General features: G+C 46.6%; 1 protein-coding gene and 1 long non-coding RNA gene across 15 annotated transcripts in view; one reads left to right on the plus strand and one right to left on the minus strand.

Moving 5' to 3' along the window:
* AKAP13 (A-kinase anchoring protein 13) overlaps window positions 1-16991 on the plus strand; it is a 314895-nt gene that overhangs the window by 194630 nt on the left and 103274 nt on the right. The window contains exon 1 of one of the 14 annotated variants that reach the window (XM_043921547.1): window positions 8513-9335. The exons of the other annotated variants lie outside the window; for them this stretch is intronic. Coding sequence (XP_043777482.1) covers window positions 9255-9335 — 81 coding nt within the window. The 5' untranslated portion in view covers window positions 8513-9254. Of the gene's footprint in view, window positions 1-8512; window positions 9336-16991 lie in introns of those variants that run through there. 14 annotated transcript variants of the gene reach the window in all.
* LOC122706381 lies at window positions 4670-8093 on the minus strand. The gene is made up of 3 exons (XR_006344390.1): window positions 8005-8093; window positions 7089-7594; window positions 4670-4911 (listed from the first exon to the last, which is right to left on the minus strand). It is a non-coding gene; the product is annotated as an uncharacterized LOC122706381 (long non-coding RNA).

The raw sequence follows: 16991 nt of genomic DNA on the forward strand, positions 1-16991 counted from the left end.
AGTATTGGAACTTCAGCTTCAGCATCAGTCCTTCCAGTGAATACTCAGGGTTGATTTCCCTTAGAATTGACTGATTTGATCTTCTTGCCATCCAGGGGTCTCTCCAGAGTCTTCTCCAGCACTACAATTTGAAGGCATCAATTGTAAGCTGACTTAGATACCTCCTTATAAAATAAGGCAAAGATGTAATGATAAAAATAAAACTATCATAGCAACTAATACTTACATAGTATTCATGCCACAGGCATGAATATACAAAATACTTATGTGTATTCTTTTTTTACTGTATGTCTTTTTATTATTTTTATCTCCCATCAGCAGTTAACACTACTTTTCTTCTTGGAGGGTTTTTCTCTTTTCCCTTTGTTTTGTCTTTTTCAACAGTTGATATAAAAAGCAAGTTATACTTCTCCATTTTTTTTGGAAGGCGTGACTGTACTGTGTGTTTGCTTGGGAGGGCCAAGGGACATTGTCCATGGGAAGCTGAGTCACTTTTTGGCTCGTCTGACTGGCTCTGCTGGAGCTGTTCTTCATTCTGTGAAGTGAAAAATAAGAATAAGTCGAGTGATTTCCTAAAGTGACACGTTTTCATTTTATGTGGGATTCAAATTTTTCCTAAAGGTATGATTATTTTGAGCACCAGTTTTCATGTCTGGCCAGGACTTTTATCCATTAAGTCTAAAAACTGTTCCAGACAGCTCACCTTTTGTGTGTGTTAACATTGACCAAGACCTTTTCTCTCATTTACTGACTAAATCTGGTCAGCCTTTTGAAAGTCTTAGGATTATGATTGTGGCAGGAAACGGATGTATAGTCAGTTTCTCCTCTAGCCCTTGGATGTCTAGGACTGGTTTTGGCGCCCTGGGAGAGATTTAAGAAGTACTCAGTTGCCCTCAGCATTCTGCTTAGAGAGCAGCATGCAGCCGCAAGGAAGAACACAGGCTGGACCTCGTAACACCAGTGTGGTGGTCTAAGGACACCATGGTTCACAGTGCAGAGTTCTAAGGAGGGTTAGAGTCGGCAGAGAGCGTGACTGTTAATAGAAATGTGGGAAGGTAGGGAATTACAGAAACCACAGTTGTCCTGAGAACCACGGTCACTGAAGTAGGAAGAACCCCCACATCCTAGATGTGGAACCTTGAGAGACCAACTGTTTACATCTTGAGGACCAACAGTAAGCAAGGCTGGATAAGGATCATGGCGTGGTGTCCCCACAGGCAGGAGACTTGATGAGGCTAGAGACTCGTACAGATTTTCTGAGTCACAGCACAGATTGTGCCGCTTCCATGCTGTAACATCTTCGGTGGCTCCTTGTTGCCTCTGAACAGCATCCGACTCTTCAGCAGGGCATTGCATGCTTCTGTAATCTAGGCTGTGGACGCTTGTCCAGACCAGTGTCACAGCACTATCTTGAGTCCAATGCAGGTAACGGACGCCCCCAGTCCTCGGTCATACCTGCCTCACATCAGCATTTGTACCTTCGATCTCTGTCTGCATCGGGGTTGCCTGCCTCCTCCCTCCCTTTTTCTGTCTTTCTGTCCCTTCATGTTAAACCACCACCTTCTTGAAACTTTTCTACCTGGTCAGCTCAGGCAGAGCTCCTTACTCCTTGGTGAAACCCTGCGTTTCATCTGTACTACCCAAGCTTCCTCATGTGTACATTTCATGCCGTGGTCCCTGGTTTGTTTCTTTAAGGTCCCAAAAGTGTCTCATCCATCTTGACATCTCTCATGACAGCTCACAGAGCCCTGTAACTTCAGCCGATACTTAGGTATTGTCGAACAGATAAGTCATTTTGGCTGATATCAGCTAGTCGGCCACTCGTTGGCCGTGACACGCTGGTGATGACATCGTCCCTTGGGAAATTATGGCCTGCAGTTGTCAGCACTGTCTCCCTGACCTCATTGCCTTTGTTTTGTAGAATGAGGTCTGTTCTTCTTTTCCCAGCTGATCGTATGGAAAGGGAGTCTCAGTTGCGGGCCATTCCCTTCTGTTTCCGCTTCCTTGCCAAGCACTGTCCGCCCTGCTCTCTCCTCAAGCTGGGGCTTTGTGTCTGTTCCTGACCAAGACGTAGCATGTGCCCTCAAGGCTTCTCCTCCGGTCTCTGACACAGTCTCTTGGACAGAACCAAAATAACGGGCGTGGAACTCACTTCGTGTCAGCGGTTCTTTTTCTCTGCTGATGCTTCGTTTCCTTCTCAGAACAGTTTCTATGCACTAAAGTGTTTATTCCCAGGTCAGCCATCCTGTAGCAGCCATTCTTTAAGGATTCACTAAGGCACTTTGAAGGGTAGGATGTCTCGGGAGAAAACCGGAAGAAGCGGAGTGTATGGCAGAGCTTAAATTTTCCCCTGTGAAATGGTAGAAATTCAAAAGAAATTGCAGCTGAGCCTTCCTCACTCCACCACGGCCCCAGAACTGGCTCTCCCCAGCCAGGGTCCACGGAGCATTCACACAGCAAAACCCAGCTCTCTCACGACCTGACTTTGCCACAGCGTCGGGCTCTGTTCACCGCTCTCGCTGTCTGGCTCCTCGAGTCACGTCTCTGTGTTGATTTCCGTCATCATTGTGCCCATCCCAGCCGCTCTCCCGAGCCCCAGGCACAGCCGCTCAAGTTCCGTCGGAAGGCAGGTGAGCTTGTGGTAGCCTGGGAGTCCTCTGTTCGGGCGTTTCTCACACACATTGTTTTTACTACTTAATGTCCGTCTGGTTCTCTCTATTATATTCTCGGCACCAAACATAGGTCCTCAGTGAATATTTGTCTCATGATTGAACTCATTTCAAAAAGCTTGTTGAAGATTCAGGACAGTGACTCGTGAGACGTTGTAGCAATCACAACAGTATTCTTCCATGTAAAATTTCTGGGTTGTTTAACTGGTTTTTGATACTAAACTTGCCATTTTTGACATCCGTAGCAGTCTAGGTTTTTAAAATACTGAGATATTTTAACTCCGCATTCTTTGGGACACTTTGAAAATTCTAAAAAAATTAAATGTTTACCAAATATCTAGTACACTTTAAAGAGGAAAGTGTATAAAGTAGGGTTTACAGTAAAATCACGCGATCATAGTATGAAAGAGACCTGTTTTGATACGTCCAGCGGAAAGGCATGGGAAGTGACTGACTCGACCACAAGCTGGTATCCGTCCAGCAGTGTGGCGTGTGTGTTGAGAAGAAAGGCAGTTTGATCCCGGTCGTCCCAGTGTCCTCAGCACCAGAGGGTTTTTGTCTTGGTGTTCACATCACGCAAGGGACACCCACTAACTGAAGGGCCCTCAGTCGGGTACCCGTGGCACGGGGAACAAGCTGTGGGAACCACGAGCCAGAGGAGAAGCTTTGAGGAGGGTGGTGAGCCATGATGAGTATCTTCAGATGCTCATTGAAAAGCTGCCGTAAGAAGTAACTAATGCTTGTTCCCACGAGGAAAACTGAGAACAGTACCACCACTCATTCTGAAGGAGACCTGGAGACCAGTTGTCAGTAAGACTCTTCGTCTCTGTGTTGGATGTGTGAGTTCTGATTTTTGTGACATTAACATAGTGAGAAGCTATTAAAAAAAACTAAATGTCAAGTATTAAAATGATGGCAAAGAAGTTGAGTGCATTTAGTGTAATAACACACTTTTTCTACCAGTACTTTATAAAATTAGAAACCATTTGTCATTTTTATTGAAAAAATAGTCTTTTTCTGTCCTTTTTCGTTTCTATAAAATCAGATGTAAGAATGCCAATGATTAAAAAAAAGAATGCCAGTGATGAGAGACGAGAAGTGAGTTCTAGTTTTGTTTCCTGAAATTTTGACTTAGGTTTTCTCGCTGAGAGTTCTTTCTTTCAGTTTAGGGGATTACTCAAGACAAAATAAGATGCATATAGAAAGAAAGATTTCTCAAATTGGATTTAATGCAGACTCATTAGTTGTGTGACCTCGTTGTTGTTTAGTTGCTAAGTTGTGTCCCACTCTTTGCGACCCCATGGACTTTAGTTCACCAGGCTCCTCTGTCCCTGAGATTGATGCTCCAGGCAAGAATACTAGAGTGGGTTGCCATTTCCTTCTCCAGAGGATCTTCCTGACCCAGGGATCAAACCTGCGTCTCCTGCATTGGCAGGTGGATTTTTTACTACTGAGGCAGCAGGGAAGCCCAGGTGACCTGATAAACCGACTTAAGCTCCATGGTACTTTTCTGCATCTGTAAAGTGGACAGAGACATTTCACACTTTAGCTTTTTATGAAGAATAAACGAAATGGTACATGTGGGTGCACCTGGCCTACAGGAAGCACTCAGTAAATGTTATTAATAAATCTTGCCCCCAGAAGACCTGTCCTAGAGGTTACATTATCGTATCACCACTTTTCCAGATGAAATCTGATCTGGCTGTCTGCCTTTCTTCCCTCCTTCCTTTTCTATCATCAAGCGGCTGGTAATTTTACTAAAATTTAACACTTGTGTGCCTGTTCCCTGAGACCTGTCTCCTGTGAGGCGCACAGGTTGGTGAACGGACGTTTTTAAAGCTCTGTCTTATTCTCTTCCATCTTAATTGCTTCTTGCCGCTGCCATCAGCTGGCTAGTGTTCTGGTTTCTTCTTGGGAAAGGTGAGAAAGGACTGAAGCAGAGGTACTGCCAGTGGAACTGCTGGTCGGCTGGTGGCTGCCCTCCGGGTCTTCCATTCCCCTTTACTCTTTGAACCTCCCTGCAGCCTCCAGAGCTGGGCGTGCATGAAATGCCAGGGAGGGGGCCTCGGGCCTCGCTCTCCTGGATCAGCAGCACCTGATCAAACACCTAAACTGAAATGGAAAAGGAAATCCTCTGTGGACGCAGTGCAGTTGCTGCGAATCCTTCTCGTCTTCTCTCAAATACTCAGGTATTTTATATGAAGCAGATTTAGTTTCAACAGACGAGTTGCTCAAGTGGAGGCTGTTGATAATAAAAAAAAAAAAAACAGTATAAATATTTTATCTGGATTTTAGTAAATTTTGCCACCAACAAGTTTGTAGCTCTTGATGACTGTTTTTAACTTAATGAAATCATAGATTTGTGAAAATTGATGACTCTGCTAGTCGTTTCCTTCCTTTTCATTTCATGTGAAAAGTGGAGGTGGAAAATATAATTATGCAAGAATACACTGCATGTTTTCTACAACAGGTTTTGAGCGAACTTCTCAATTCCTTTTTCTTTCTCCACTGCACCCACATCCTATGAGTTATATGGCAAGTGATAAAGATTTGTTAGTCTCAGGCTGACCATATCAGACCAAAAAGGAACTTCAGATATGACACAGTGTCCAGCCCTTCTCACTCCCCAGTTCTGGAAACCCAAGAGTCAGTCTGATTATCCCAGGGTGCTCAGTGAGATGTGACAAACCTAGGGATGGAAAGAACGTTTGATTTCCACCTTCTGCGCCTTGCAGAGACGAAATTGATCATTGGTGTGTCTTCGAGCCAGTGACATGCTACTGCTGTATGTTCAGACTTTGAGGTTACAAAACAAATGTTTCAGTGGCAGTAGACACCCCACCCTCGGACCACAGTGCTCACTGGCCTTTGTGTTCTGTTTGGGTCTTCAGTACACCCACTAGATGGTGTCCTGTCTCAGAAACTTTGCTATAGGGCTTCAGGTAGGGTTCTGCCCTAACTAAAAAGCACCCAAATAGCACTGACCCATAAGAACACTTAAATAATTTGGATAAGGTGTTAGATAAATATCGAGGGAAAATTTAACTCATGAACAGAAACACTGTAGTTAAAATAAAATTCAAAAGAATATTTTTATACTTTATTTTCTGGAATCTTTAATAAGATACATCAGGCCTGTGGTATGAACAGACTTTTAGCACTGGTTGCTTGTATTGAAGAATGTAGGCCTCTTTGTTTGAGTTTGAGTAAGCTCCAGAAGTTGTTGATGGACAGGGAAGCCTGGTGTGCTGCAGTCCATGTGGCCACAAAGAGTCGGACACCACTGAGTGACTGAACTGAACTGAGGCCTCCTTGTTGTGGCTGGAATGTGGAGTGGAGGGCACAGAGAGAAGGGAGATGTAAGTAATCTTGTGAATAATTACTCTTGTGAAAAGAGGTTGTAAATAATAAACATATTTTACTCTTTAAGTTCCCAAAATTTAAAGGAAAAGAGACATATCCTCAAAACGAAGCTTCATAGGTCTCAGCTTTGGTTTGGATATAAAATGATTGGTTTCTGAGTTTCAAAATCCTAACAGAATAACTGCTCAGCAGTTCCAGATGTTTTTGATAAAAACTTGGAATTGTCAGATCAACAGCGAAAGCGCAGGACCACAGACTTTGTCTTCTGTGGCAAGTATCGAACAGATCCAGAGGGACAGCAAAGCAGACTCATGTTCCCCACCCAGGGCATGTGTTCCCTACCCAGAGGATTTGTTCTCCAAGAAGGAACAGAACACGCAATTACAGTTCCAAATCCTCTTAACATGTTTATGTGTACCGAACAACTAGGAAGTCTCAATTTCCAGCCTGCAGCGCAAAGCCAGCATCTCAGCAGAAATTCAAAAAACTGTCTCAAAACCATAACCTGGGCCATTTCAGACAGTTGTATTACTGTGAAACATTTCTTTTAAACTTCTCGAAGACAGAGATTTTGTTTTTTGTTTCTTTTGTTTGCCTTTGTTGCAAGGCAGTTTAAGTGCAGATAACGCCGAATGTGGAATATCTGTTCAATCAGTGTAGATTATCTGAATTGAAGTCAGTAGTTAGACAAGACTGGGAATAGAAAGGCTGTATGGTGATTAAAGCATCTATGATCCCTAGGGAGAAGCCTGGGACCCTTGGAAGCAGGAAACATTTGATTCTAATTAAAACAGAAGGGAGCGGCAGTGGGGAATAAACCATGTTGAGGACAGAGGGGAGGCGGCTCTGTCTTTCTGTGTGGGAGGAGGGAGAGTTCTGAGTGACAGCTTGGTGAAAGTTCATACAGAAAAGATAATAAACCATCCATTTTTCCCTGCACCAAAAACCTAAAGGATCTTTCCATTCGTGTCCTAGACCACATAGTTTGCAAAGTTGTCGTAAGTTGCCGGCCAGGTTCCCACCCTTTGGGTAAGCCTGAGTTAGAATTTTATTTACCGCTTTCTCCTCTCTCTCCAATCGTCTGTTTTCCATCGTTACTCTCATGAAAAGCAACATCTGGTTCAGTGTCCGCGTTGGTAGCGTCACAGTGCGATGCTCGCTGTGGGCGTATGGGGAAGGGGAGGGCCGGTCCACCCCACCCCGCGGATGAAACCGGGACGGACGGGCTGGAGGCTTTGAGCTGGCTGAGCCACAGCTGCCGCGTGTCCGGGGGAGCAGGGAGGTGCGTCCTAGCGGGGTTCGCTGCCTCACTCTCCTCTGAGCTGGTCAGCTACTTGACGGCCTGGCCAGAGGACATGGTGACTCACCGGCCCATCTCTGCCTCTTTTATTGCTCCTGGAAAGCCTCCCCATCAGCTCTCTTGGTGACACTGATGGAAACTTCAGTATTAAATCTCTTCTCCTCTGGCTTGTGGCGTTGGACCCCCCTCACCCACACTGGCAAGGCCAAGCCAAGGACTCCTCCTGTGGCCCCTTGAAGGGAACGTCAGCAGCCTGACACTCCTGGAAGGAGAACATCCTTTCAGTTTTTCCATCTCCACTCTCCCCCCACCCCACCCCCGTGTCGTCCTCAGTTCTTTCTCTTCTTTCCCCCCCAAATTGTTTCTGACACCAGCGAGAAGACGAATTCTGCAGCGGGTCTGCCCCTGACGATCATGGCTAGGGTGGGGCGGGAGAGCTCCCGGGTGGCAAGAGAGCGGGCGTGTGGAGCGATGGAGCCCCACGTGGGCTCGGTCACGAGAGCGGGAGAAGCCCCCGCCAGGGGCTCCTCTTGGTCCCACGCAGTGCGGCTGACACCAATTCCTTCTCCTCCTCTCCTCTTCAGGTGTCTTCAAAGCACCGCTCCTCCCCGCCCACTCCTCATCACTCCCTCCCTCTCCGCAAAAACATAAAGAGAGAAAAACCTAACTGACCTCTTGATCTCTAAGCCTTGCCTGCCACTTCCGTAAGCCCTTGTGGATCCTGAGACTTGTCCCCGGAAGTCTCAGGCTAGCATTTTTCTCACGTTAAATCACTGGTTTGCGTCTGGCAGGGCGCTGCAGCGCGCGCCCGGGGTAGTGGCCGCGTCCCTGACTTCGTGGGACCGAGACGCGTGTGGCGCTCGCCTGCGGTGTGCAGGATGGCAGCCCCCCCTCTGTCCCCACGCCGCCCCGACCTCAGCCCGGAGGCGCCTGGGGTGCCCCACAGAGCCTTTTTCATAGGAAGCAGCGTGAGAGGAGGAGGAGAAGGAGGAAGCCGGCGGGAAAAGGAAGCCTTGTTTTTCTCCTCTTCGTCTGGGGATGAATCATGTTCCCAGCACCGCCTTTAGGTTTTCAAGCCTCGGAGGTTGCTGGTGCTGAGGAAAGGGCCAGCCGTGACGTTCCTGAGGGAGGGAGGGAGGGAAGAGGGGCCCGCGCCCCAAAAGGGAGGGAGCACGGGGGAGGAGTGGTCTTTTTTTTTTCCTTCCTGCTTTCACTCCGCTGTCATTAGATCTTTTCAACTGAAATCAGAACCAAGCCCTACTGCCTGGCGAGCGAGAGGCTGACTAGAGACTCTTTCTCTGAACAGAATCTCAGAATTTCAGCCTGCCTGCTTGCTTTTTTTTTTTTTTTTGCTGTGAGGGAAATACTGCTTTTCCTTGCTTTTGTGTTTTTAAGCAAGAAGAGGTTTTCATGAGAAAATTTTGTCCCGTCATCCCTGCGAAGTAGAGCTGTCTTCTCTTCTCCTCTGCTTGTCTTTTCCCGACAAGGTACATACTGGATTTTTCCTTGCCTGCTCTGGGCTGTTCCCCGCCACGTGCGTCGGCCGGCATGCGTAGCCCGTTAAGCCTTCATTTTTCTCCTGGAGTTATCGCCCGTGATGGAAACAGCCTGTGCTTCTCTCTCCGTCGAGATCTGACTAAAGTATAGCATCGAGGGGCATTTACTGTGGATACTGCGAGTTGTGCGTGCATCACCCCGGGGCTCAGGCACTGCCAGGAAGTTCTCCATCCCATGAGGGACTTGGGCTTCTGCGTGGTTTGACCCCCTCGAGGTTTTCTTCATAGAGGAGTCCAGACAGCAGAAACCCCAGCCAGCTCCCCGCGAGAGGTTCAGACCTGGGGGCTTGCAGGCGCACCCTGACCCCCCCAGGTTACAGTGGGTCCCTCCTGCATCTCGTGTCCTCTCTTCTGCGTTTGGACAAAATGTATGAACGGCACAAGAGGCGCTACAGCCTGTGCGACATCTCCAAGGTGGACAGGACCGTGGACGTGGTACTGCTGAAGGTAAGGGGCCTCGCCGCAGCCTCTTTCTGGCTCTGCATCCAACAGCTGGGTCCCTGGCCACCCTGTATTGGGAGAAAAGCTGAGAGGTGTATATGTGTGTACGTGTACACTGGGGATTGTGGAGTTGGGTTGGTGATCTTAAGGCTCCTAGCAGAATATCTGACCAGAAACAATGGAGATTTAAGAATCATCAAGTCACTTAGGTTTCAGCGTCATTTTACTTGCTTTAAAATGGATTCTTCTGCTCAAGAGGACCTCCTACTCTTGTAAATCACAGGTGGAGAAGTTCACCATCCGCTGCTCTTTCCCAGAGAGGTCTGTGTCCCTCTGCCCCCATCGTTCCCGCCCCGGGGCCCCCTCTGTAAAGGCATCATTATCTGTCAGTCTCTCCCCTTCTGCCTCTGTCTCCTAGTCTGTCTTTGCCTGACTCTTTTTTTTTTTTTTCTCTCGGCTGTTTCTGCTGTCTGTACTCACAACTCTTGGGGGAAAGACAGTACTTATTTCCTTTGGAAAGATCTCCACTCAGTCTGTTTATCAAGGTGGCACAGTGGCCGTTTTGGCTTGGTTTGACTGCTTTACAGGTCTCGCCTCTGTCTGTTAATTGCTGTGTTTGTTTTCTCCGCTTAGTGATGCTGGCTGTCTCTGGCAGGATGGGGGCGGGGCCTCTGGATGGCTAATTGCTCACAGAAGGCATCCTTGGGTCTAAAATTAGTAAGAACTCCTCCAGCCATAAGGTGGGAGTCTGGGAATGTTGGACGACTCTGGGAGCACTTTTTGGAAGTTTAGCCATCTTCTGGCAAAGGCAGGGGAAACTGGAAGCCAGCCAAGTGCTTCAGAGTTGCCAGAGAAGCTCAGTACCTGAGCTGACGAGGGTGTGGAGCTGGGGGCGTGCAGGCACAGTGGGAATGTATTGACCCGGTCCAGGAGGTAGGGGAGCTCTCGCATTGATTGATCAGTTCAGTTTATTACTTGAGACTCCCTCATTTTTTCCACTGATACATTGAGGCCAAGCATGGCTTAGAAAGCTGGACACAGATGCCAGTGAACTAAGGCCACCACACCAGTGAGGGGCTGGGTGGCGGGGTTGTGACTGTGGAGAACTGCTGTCTGTCTCTCCATAGCCTCCATCAGCTGGCGCTCTGACTTGCCAGGGCGAGGCCCAGAGCAGCGGGCAACCTGGCATTTTGAACTTGATCCAAGATCTTATTCATCTTATTTCTCTGAAATGTGAGCTCCGCTGTGAAATCACAATGATGTTTGTTTGTTTTTGTCCTCCTTTGTCTGGAAGAGTATAGTTGTCAGGACCTATATGTGCTTGACTCTTTATGATGTCGGGCTTCCCAGGTGGCGCTAGTGGTGAAGAACCGCCTGCCATTGTAGGAGACGTGAAAGACGAGTGTTCGATCCTTGTGTTGGGAAGATCCTCTGGAGGAGGAGATCGTAACCCACTCCAGTATTCTTGCCTGGAGAATCCCATGGACAGAGGAGCCTGGCAGGCTACAGTCTATGGTCACACAGAGTCGGACACGACTGAGCACTTTGCATGCTTTATGATGTTCCCTGTCTGGGGAAAAAAGGGAAAGAGGGGAGGGAGGATAGAAAATCTCAGTATCACAGGAATGTGGTACATTTAAAACCGTGCTGAAATACGTAATACTCTCCACTCTCACAGGGCATGAAAGCCCTTAGTAGCGGAGCTAACTCAGCACAGGCTTACTGCCTTCATAGATGCTGTTTTACAGTTTTAACAGAACACTTTTATATACGTTCATTTGAGTCGATTGGTCAGGCAGCAGTGGTCCCCACACCCCTACCCCAGACTCCTTTTCTTAGGAAGAGTTTGAGGCATCTCCTGAGCCCGGCTGAGGAACGTGCAAGACTTGAGTGATGTGATGTGTTTTTGTTTTTTTTTCTTTTTCCCCCCACAAGGCCACAGCACATAATGGACATAGTTAGTTTTCTTTCTCTTGCTCTCTTTGTTTTTTGGATGTGCCTGTATTTGTATTCTTCTTTCTTTTCTTTTCTTTTTTTTGCACCATACTGCCTTTACATAACCAGAGTTTCAGTAGAAGAAACTTCACTTCTCAGAAAGCAGGCATTTATTACAAATAAGGAAGATGAGGTGGGCAACTTTGGTGCTGATTCTTTGCTTTGAAGACAGAGAAGGTCACGTCACTGGGAGATCTACACGAAAACAGTATTAATGACTTGTTCAGTGTCAGGCGTGGTGCTCTGTCCAAGGGGCACTGGGTCTCCAAAGTTCCTGTATTGCTTAAAGACAGGCAACAGACAAACAGAAAGTACACGTTACTGTAAGTGACTTGGTAGAAATAAACAGTGTGCACTATAAGAAGTGATGGGAAGTCATTTCAGGTAGATCATTCTGAGGTTCTGACATTTAAAAAACTGGTCTCCCGAGAATTAGAAGACGCCAGCGCTGCCCCTAGGGAAGGCGTTCTAGGAAGGATTGGCAGAGACCCTGGGGCGGGGAGGGATGGGGAAGGCCGTGGTGATGGGAGAGCACTGGTCAGGCCGGGCTTGGAAGAGCCAGGCCTCGACCCATCGTGAGGGGTCTGCTTTGCTGGGGTATGTTACTTCTCAGCTTACATTTTCAAAAGATCATTCTGGCACGTGGGAGTCTCTTAGGCTGCCGTTATGGTAGGCCAGGCGTGATGGAATGGCTCTGGGGTCTCCAGCGGGCAGGCACTTAGTCTTTACGTCCCTAGTATTCGTTTCATCTTATGGGGAAAAACATTTTTGGATAGTTGGTAATTTTCTCACAGTTCATCCTAGGTAATAGGATACAACCCAGACGTAATTCTTTTCAAAGCTCATGTTCTTTCTTAGTCCCCTAGACTTCTTTGAGTTGGCCAACACTTTTATTTCATGAATGTATGTATCTGTATCTATATGTATCTTTACAAGTTTTAACTGCTAAGACTTTTTCAGTATGAAAAGTTGATCTCATTCACTTCTTTCCCAGTGTGGGGATTCCTTCTACAGCACTTTGAATTCAGATGTGAACCCACCATTTTTAGCAGCCTTTCCCCCACAACTTTTTTCTTTTTTTAATTCATTCAGAAGTGGCCTCCTCACTTATCTTCCATTTTGAATTTCAGTTTTTTTAAATCAGTGTTTTTAAAAAGATATTATAATGGATGTATGTGCTACTTGAGTTCCCAAGTGGCCATGTACTATGTTCCAGTGGAAGATTATTTTTTTTTAAATACCAAGGAGTTTGTAATTTTTTTTTATCTATTCATTATGTCTAAGCACTCAAAACAGTGTCCCTAATTCATGTTAAATGCTCAATAAGTTTTGTTTGTTGAATGAGTTAATCTGTTAAGATTTGTAAGCATGGGTTCATAAAGCATCATGGTATGCAAACTGTGCTTAATGTGCTGGGATGTTTGGGGTAAAGAACAGAGAGATGAGTGAGTTGTGACAGTCATCACAAGATTTGGACCACGACCCTGTCCTTCTGGTATCATAACATTTACAACTCCATTCCTTCCCACTGGCATCCGAATAATTCACTGTGAATTAACTTGAAAATCTTATCCTCTGTTATATGCCCCTGCTTTCTGAGACTTACTCTGCATTCTGACCCATTCCCCTTGTCAGTTCTGTTCAGTGACTTTCATGGGAGCTCTTCTGCATCAAAGCCTTCCCTTGGGATTTTTCCCAAGGCTGGGTACACCAGTCTTTATCCTCACATCAGCTGTTGCTTCCCATCATCAAACCCAATAGATGCTGAAGTCTTAGCTCCTTCTTGAATTTTTTTTTCTAATAATAAAGTAGGTTAATAGTATCCTTGGCTCTGCCATCCCAGTACACACATACACACATGTCACTCCTCACAGTATCCCCCAGTGCCTGTGTGACTTCTGGCTTCTTATGGTAGGTAAATGGTTAGTAACTATGAATCGTGTGCACAGAATGGAATAAGGAAGAATTTGAATCATTGGCAGACACCCTTTGGTATCAACAGGCCCATTTTCTTCAGCCAGCATCTTTCAAAGGCCTAGTTTTGTGTCTTTTTGTTTGGGGGCTGCACTGGGTCTTTGCAGGAAGAGAGCTCCCAGTGGCGTGCGGGATTCTCTAGTTGTGGTGTGTGGGCTCCGTAGTTTGCAGCAGGGCGGCTCAGTAGTTCTGGCGCCTTAGCTGCCCCTCCGCGTGTGGGAATCTTAGTTCCCTGACCAGGGATGGAACCCCAGTCCCTTCCATTGGAAGGTGGACTCTTAACCACTGGACCACCAGGGAAGTCCCTCTAAAGCCTATACAAGTTGGTGAGAGGAGCCTTTGTCTTCACACGGTTCGGTAGCTAACTCATGATCACATTAAGAGACTGTTCAAAGACAAAGACCTTTGGAAATGTGAAGAAGACAAAGTGTCTTCTTCAAAGACAAAGAAGTCAGAATCCTAGTTCAGCTACTGACTTTAATCCAGGGACCATTTCCATTTCACTAGTTTTATTACTTTGGGTAATTGCAAAAATATTGCCTACTAGTAACAACATGATTCTTCCTGCTGCTGACGATTTACTGACAGCATCCTTTGTAACTAGTACGTCAGAGTAGCAGATGGATGGTGAAAACATTTGCAACCCTGTTTTGTGGACACTGAGTGACGTGTGTATGGAGGACGATGATCTCCTCCCGTCCGTGATGCTCAGGCAGGCCCCCTGGCCTCATTGGTGAGCGCGCAGGAGTAGTTTGTCTGTAAGCCCAGTGTCACCTTCCAGGAAATACACATCCTTTAACAAGTTTACTTGCTCAAAGACACTTCCATGCTGCTTTAAACAAAAGACGTTAGGAGGCAAAAGACGACTGAAGGCAGCTCTGCCTGTCTGCTCAGTTAGAGTCTGGTTCCCTGAAAAGACTTTTGACTCAAGTGTTGGCTGCCCTGTCCGGATGGTGGGGTTTCTGCTTCCTTTTGTTCAGCCTTGTAACTCCAGCTACATCTCCTGAGACATTTGCAGGGGAAGTAAGTACAGGCAGTGACTGGGAAGGCTGGGTGTAACCATGAGCTGTCTTATTAGGATGTTCAAATATAAACAGTAGCAGAAACACTGCCAAAAACAAGGCAGTTCCCTCTCCACTGAAAATATGTACAGCTCTATTTTCAGACTGATGGGAACACAGTTTAGGTGTGGTTTAGATCATTCCAAGGAACCCAAGGCTTCAAGACAGGCATGGAAAAGTTACCAGGATGGTCAACATTTTTTCTGAATTAACTTCTCCCATCCCTTGTTCCATATGCACTGTAACTCACCAGAACTTTGGATGCTCGGTACCTGTAATGTCCACAATCTGATTGCCATGGAGATACAACATGGACAGAGGACTAAGTTTGTTTTTTAACTAAAGAATTGCAAATAGAGTCAGAGCCAGAAAGTGGTTTTGGGTGGCTTATTCCCCCAGAAGATGTGGATATTTAATGGCACGGTCTCTGTTTTCCTCATTTCCAACTGCTTGCTAAACAAAATTTCAGAGTCATTTTGATCTACTCCTTCTCCTACCCATTTAATCAGTTGCCAATCTTGTATTTTGCTACTAGTTCAAAGATTCCATAGAGCAACACCTGGGTAAAGGGCCTTATTATTGTTAGTTATTATCTTTGTTTTCCTCCTTAGCTCAAATTATTAGCAATCTCAACACTGTTGTCTCTTTCTAGTGCATCTCCTAATTCTGCTGGCCATCAGAATTTCCTGCCAAACCTAGTCTCAAGATGGCTAAGAAGAGTGTCAGTGGTACAGAGAACCAGTCTGTCATCCAGTAATGTAGAAACCTGGGTCTTAGAGGTCACCTTTTGGAAAAGAGACTACCATGAGAAGAGATGTGTTACCCTGAGTATAATCAGGGCCTGGCATTTTCTCTGGTCTGTAGCAAGCACTCTGAAAACGCTCCAGAGGAGCCACGTTGGGTGTGTGGCCTTTAAGTTATCTCACTGTGTGAGTGAGAAACAGTGGAGTTGTTGACAAATAGACCAAAGACAAAGGCGTGATTTATTGGTCACGCTGATAAACCTGTTTCTGAAAGCAGGCGGGAGGAGGGGGAAAGGTTTTGTGATCAGCCTCTGCCTCCTGGGCGGCTTACTTGCACACGCTCAGCGCGGTATTGGTCACACGTGAGTACGGGCTGCTCGGCGCTGCTGTCCCTGTGTGCAGGGTGTGGTCGGAAACGCTGATGCCGGTTTTGACCTTCTTCCCACACTCTGTCTGCAGACTCTGTCCTCTGGCTAATGGCGCTGACCACGACTGGTGGCATCTGGCCCGGATCACCAGCTCTCCCTCCAGCTGTGGGCCGCCTGACCACTTTTCTCTAAACACGCTCGCTTCTCTGGAACCGCCGCACACTCACTCTGTTTTTGTTGTCGTGAGGAGATACATAACATAACAACACTCACCACACGAGTGTACAGTTCAGTGGCATCAAGTACGTTCACTTTGTCGTGCAGCTGTTATATCACCACTGTCCAGAACTTCTTTGTCTTTGCAAACTGAAGCTGTGTACTCAGTAAACAGTAACTCTTCATCTCCCCCTGCCCCCAGTCCCTGGCAATCACCGTTCTATTTTTTGGCTCCAGAATTTGACTACCCTAGGTATCTTATATAAGTGGCATTGCACAGTATTTGTCCTTTCATGACTGGCCTATTTCACTGAGTATAATGTCTTTGTGGTTTATCCATGTGGAAGCAGGTATCAGAATTCTGTCCTTATTTTAAGGCTCCATTGCATGTATATACTACCTTTTATTTATCCATTCATCTGTTGATGGCCAGTTGGGTTGTTTTCCCCTTTTATCTATTGTGAATAGTGATGCTGTGAGTGTTGACTTATAAATATGAGTACTGTTTTCAGTTCTTTGGGGTGTGTACCCAGAAGTGGAATTGCTGGATTGTATGGTGATTCTGTTTAAGTTTTGGAGGAACCCCTGTACTGTTTTCCACATTTTACATTCTCAAGAATTTACGTGCACACAGGTTTCAGTTCCTCTGCATTCTCACCAACACTGGTTATTTTCTGGAGGTTGTTTTGTTTTGGAGGGTGTGTATGTGTGTGTGCGTGGTTTAAATAACAGCCATCCTGATGGGCATGATGTGGTGTCTCACTGTGGTTTTGATTTATTTCATTTTGTGACTGCACACTCGCTTCTGTGCTGTTTCCGCCTGCACAGAGCCAGCCTTCCCGGTTTCTTCACCTGCAGCTGCGTGTCACCCACACGAGCACCACAGCAGTGTGTCTTCTCTCTGGGCACGTCCATTGGGCTCCCACTCCATTTGACATTCTTCTCACCACCTTTTACTCAAGAGCAGATGAAACCAGCTCCAGTCTTTCAATATGGGTAACTTTTAAGCATCTGAAAGACATCTTAACACTTCAGACTCAACCTCGTCAAAGAGAGGCGCCATCACCGTCTCCTCTGGACTTCCTACGTCTTTTTCTCAGTGTGGGGTTTTTCTCTCTCTCTCATTTCTGTGGATTCTGCCCTTTGTAGCAGCTCGCTGACCTGCTGCTTCCTCTGTGTCCCACGGGGGCCACCCGTCCCCAGCCCAGGGACACACCTCCGGACTGGAGCTGCCTAGACGCCTCTTACTGGGCTGTGTCCCGGTTGTTCCCTGCTTGCCTTCCTTCTTTGCCTGTAGAAAGGAGC

This window comes from Cervus elaphus, chromosome 13, assembly GCF_910594005.1.
Source record: "Cervus elaphus chromosome 13, mCerEla1.1, whole genome shotgun sequence".
Classification (NCBI taxonomy): Eukaryota; Metazoa; Chordata; class Mammalia; order Artiodactyla; family Cervidae; genus Cervus; species Cervus elaphus.